This window comes from Papaver somniferum, chromosome 8 (genome assembly GCF_003573695.1).
Source record: "Papaver somniferum cultivar HN1 chromosome 8, ASM357369v1, whole genome shotgun sequence".
NCBI lineage: Eukaryota > Viridiplantae > Streptophyta > Magnoliopsida > Ranunculales > Papaveraceae > Papaver > Papaver somniferum.
The window spans coordinates 111,960,829-111,965,220 of NC_039365.1; the positions used below are offsets into that span (position 1 = coordinate 111,960,829).

The 4,392-nt window shown below is 35.4% G+C and overlaps 1 protein-coding gene across 1 annotated transcript; it reads right to left on the bottom strand.

The window, feature by feature from the left end:
- Nucleotides 1-1,549: 1,549 nt before the first annotated feature.
- Nucleotides 1,550-3,634, bottom strand: LOC113305927 (protein FAR-RED ELONGATED HYPOCOTYL 3-like). Its single transcript, XM_026554918.1, has 4 exons — nt 2,390-3,634; nt 2,039-2,263; nt 1,835-1,918; nt 1,550-1,621 (listed from the first exon to the last, which is right to left on the bottom strand). Exons 1-4 carry the CDS (start codon nt 3,632-3,634, stop codon nt 1,550-1,552), a joined length of 1,626 nt encoding a protein of 541 aa, XP_026410703.1.
- Nucleotides 3,635-4,392: the final 758 nt, after the last annotated feature.

Sequence of the window (4,392 nt, forward strand, 5' to 3'; positions counted from 1 at the left end):
AATAAAATATTGGTTCATGGGTTGATGTCTAAGCCCATGAAGAGTTGTTAACCTGATCTGCTATCTTTTATACTGAAAAGATCAGGTATAACCTGGAAGTTACGGATCCTCAGAAAAAGAAGGAATCAGTTAATGAGAAGACCAGGTATAACATGGAAGTTACAGATCCCTAAAAAAAGGGGGAATCAGCTAAAGAATATACCATGTACATAATCAAACCCCGGAGGTTAGAAATCCATAAAATAGAGGGGAATCAAAGAAGACCAGATATAACCTGGAAGTTAGAGATCCTAGAAAAAAGTAAATTGGTTTGGATCGGGATGAACCTGAAGATCATTTGGTCCAGGTACATAGTCAAAATGTATTCAGAAAAATATTTGACTGGATACAATTCCTCCACACCTATAAACAAGGGTCGAATTTCAACCAGAGAGGTACACATTTCTAATCCTTCCCTCTCCAAAAAAACCTGCTCAGAGCTCTTACTCATTAAGGCATCAGCGTGTCTTTGCAGGTACCCCCACTTTCATTTACCAACAATTATTGGGGAGAAAAGTTAATAAGGAGTTGATTCACCAAGTAGATGGAGTTTTTTCAACAACCAAGAGCATATCACGAAGAATATTGATGAGTCATCTAACGACTTAAATTTCATGTCCATATACAAATTTCGAGGATTGTTGCAAAAATATTTTTGCTAGAACATCTTTGGCGCCCACGATGTGACAGAAAAGAAATTTTCACAAATAAAAATCAAGATTCATGGCTATATCACAGGCAAGTCGGAATAATAGAAAAAACAAAAGAAAAAGAGATTTATGGAGCAGACAAGTATAATTGGAGACGGTGTCTTCTCGTAGTAATTTGGAAATTAATGATAATAATAATTAAAATGAAAGATATTGATTGTCCATCATACCTTGGGTTGGTATCAGGAAATTAAGAGCAGAAGCCAAAAGAAAAAGAAAGTACAAGAGCAATAACTTTAAGAAAGTTCGTTCAATTATTTATATGCGAAGGAGTCAAAGTTAGTGCACATATGGTTGTTAAAAGGGGTCCGTATCTTGGGTGCCAAAGGCAATATGAGCCACCTGTGTCAAGCCAATGAAATCGCGCCACGTATTCCTCTTTATTTTTAATATCAAAACCGGATATAATTTCCTTAATCCACTCTTCTCGGTTTGGAAACAGTATCAAAACGGATTCCGTTAATGAATTTGGGAGAGAGAATATAAATAGATTATTTTTTATAGTTAAATTTATCAGATTAATTTATTTTCATTGCTATATAGACTACATTTGCTTCAAAAAAAAAAAAGAGTTCAGGCGTTTGTTAGTGTGGCAGTCTTTCAGTTTCACTTAGAAATCTGATCTACCTACCGCTAGGAAGTGATAATGCACAATATATCAAAATTTTTAAATTATAAATATAACAATTTGAAATCAAAATTTTTGTATTAAAAGCATAAATATAACAATTTAAAAATTTCTAAATTATCTTATTAATTGAAAGACAGAATATAATTGCATCAATATCCTGCTCCTTCACTCATTGGTAGCTGCGGGGATGTAGGTTATTCAACTGCTCGTTGCCTTGTCTTGTTTGTAGTTGCACTTGTTCCTGCAAATCATTATAAAAATGTACACATAATTAGATATACAAATATCAATTTGAACTAACTTGCTAATTAACTTATATAAAACAGCTTCTATGAAGCGCACAAGCTTCAATGACCCAAATCCTTGACGTAACAAGGTTCTCTTTTCAGTAGCAAGGTCCAATGAACAAATGTTTGAGGGGAACAGGGAAGACAAACAAATTCATCAACTGTACCTGTAAGAAGTTAACCATGCCATTGGAATGTTGTTGATAATTGCTTGTAGTATTGTAGCCTCCACTACCTCCCGTATACCATTGCTATTATATTAATAATTAAAATTAGTTAAATGACCATGTATCATCGAAACATGAGATGTACAATTGAGTTCACAATCAGCATGCGCACAAAAATGAAAACAGTCGTGAAAAGTATATTACCGGCACATTGTTTGAAGGTAGAGTTGTCTGTAACATAGGATTACTATAGATAGGTACAGACGTCAATGTAGGCATGGTTCCCATATATAAATCATGCGAAGGCAGAGACATGGGTAGGTGCATCGGTAGCTCATGGCTACTACGTTGAGGTATCAATGTCGATGACGGCATCGGCAACATTTGACTGCTATATATTCCCATGGTTCCAGTAAATGAATTTGGTTCCTGAGACATGAATAAAAATGTTTAATAATTAACAAGAATGAACTAAATTATTTAGCCTTGATAATGGATGATTGATTAAGAAATGAACTTTGTATCCAATCAAAAATCAAGAAAATATAATTTTACCTGTTGGATTTGATGTGGAAGTGCAGATGGGTGTTCATGAGGATCTAAAACTGTCTGTCGAGGTTTTTTTGGTTGTGTAGCTCTTTCTAAAGCGGTTTTTGGCCTAACGGAAGTAGTACTAGTTGCCTTCTCTTTTGTTTTAATCCCCTTTACTGCTTGATAGCTATTATGAATAGCAGTGACAACTAGCTTTGGGTCATCGCTAGTTTCCGATGTGATGTCTTTGTTTATTGGGTCTTCCTGAATTGTAAGTCCCCTCAAACTTGCATCAACTTCCTTCAACGTGGTATCCAGTCCTAGTTTGGAAATTTCATATACCTCTTCAGACTCAGCTGCCCTTGTTGCTAGTTGAATATATGATCTACACAACTCTCTATATCTCCTTACGACATTTTCCCTTGACTCTATTTTTTCATGAAGATTTGAACCGATTTTCGTGCTAACGCACTTAATATCTTTTGTCCATCTCTTCAAAATATACTGATCAGGAATGCTCTTAATATCCTTTACACAAAGGATTTTTAAAGCATGTGAGCACAAGTAACCAGCAAATTCAAATTTCCTGCAGCTGCATGAAACATTATTATTTTTCGAGTCATAAATGACTGTGCGGTGGTATTTTTTCCCATGTGGAATAACTTTATATTTACTTAATGTTTCACTTTCACCATCGTTAAAGCAGCTAAAGGAACAATCATGAGCTCTACATAGTTGTATCTGGAACAACTTGAATACTGCTGGTGTATAAACACTTGCTGCATGCTTCAAAATTTTTGCTGGAAATGATAATGTAGGAGTACTTTGGCTCGCTCTAAAATCCATCCTTTTTTCTTCGTAACGACGATCATCCACTAGTCTTTCAAAATTCTCGAAAAAACGCAATAGATCATACTTGTAGCTGACATATCTTTTTACAAGACTATTTAAGCTTTCGCTGCGTTGAGTGGTGGTTATTTCAGCACAAAAGGTGTCTCGCCCATAAACTAGTGCCCATTTTTCCTTTAGATCATATAATCTTCTTAGCCAATCATTTCCATTGAGATTGTATTTTTCAAGCATCTTAAACCAAGCATTTGTAAATTCTTCTTCATCCTCGTAATCATAGACACAATTTGTGAAATCAGTTGCGAAGTTGGTAAATTTATGAAACACGTGGCTAAGATGCTTTGCAGCATTTTGATAAATATGCCAAATACACAACCGATGACATGATTCTGGCCACTGTGAAGCTAATGCTTTAGCCATTGCTGCGTCTTAGTCAGTGAAAATACTTTTTGGCTTTTTTCCAGACATAGCTTTGGAAAAAGTATCAAACAACCAGATAAAAGTTTCTGCAGATTCATCATATAATAATGCAGCACCAAAAATAATTGATTGTTTATGATGATTCACTCCGACGAACATGGCAAAGGGTCGTCCTTCTTTGTTTTTCCTGAAAGTAGTATCAAAACATACTACGTCGCCGAACAGATCATAATCTAACATCATCCTTGCATCAGCCCAGAAAATGTTAGTTATCAAATCATCTTCATCAACTTGTATAGCAGAATAGAAATTAGGATCATTTACTTGCATTTTTTGTAGATATTCTAATACACCACCTGTCTCTCCATATTTTATTTTTCTTGTTCGCTTAGTACGTAAATAATTTTTATGATCAATAGGTATAAACCCAAGATTCTCACGACCACCAGCTTGTCTACTCATAAACTCAAAAGCCTCTTTAGGAGCAATTCCTGAACTATCAGCCATATCAGCTTGAGCTGCATTTGCGATATTTAGCTTTCTGTGTGACCTAAAAAGATGAGACTTACTAGGAGTTGTAGTCACATGTGTATGATACGGAAAAAATTTACTAACACGATACTTACAATCGGGTGTGCGATTAATTTTCATTTCTGCTAGGCACCCAAACCTCGTTTCTGCTCGGTGATTTTGTACAGTATCATCGCGTTTATCTTCTTCGCGGGTACCTTGGGCTGAACAAACGTAAAGTCTGTCTC

Bases quoted from the DNA above. Each gene is read 5' to 3' on its own strand.
- LOC113305927 (XM_026554918.1), bottom strand. From the start codon at position 3,634: ATGGCTAAAGCATTAGCTTCACAGTGGCCAGAATCATGTCATCGGTTG. The intron at 2,264-2,389 runs GTAAAATTATAT...TTCATGTCTCAG, and splicing joins TTCCACATCAAATCCAACAG to GAACCAAATTCATTTACTGG. The intron at 1,919-2,038 runs GTAATATACTTT...TTAATATAATAG, and splicing joins TACCTTCAAACAATGTGCCG to CAATGGTATACGGGAGGTAG.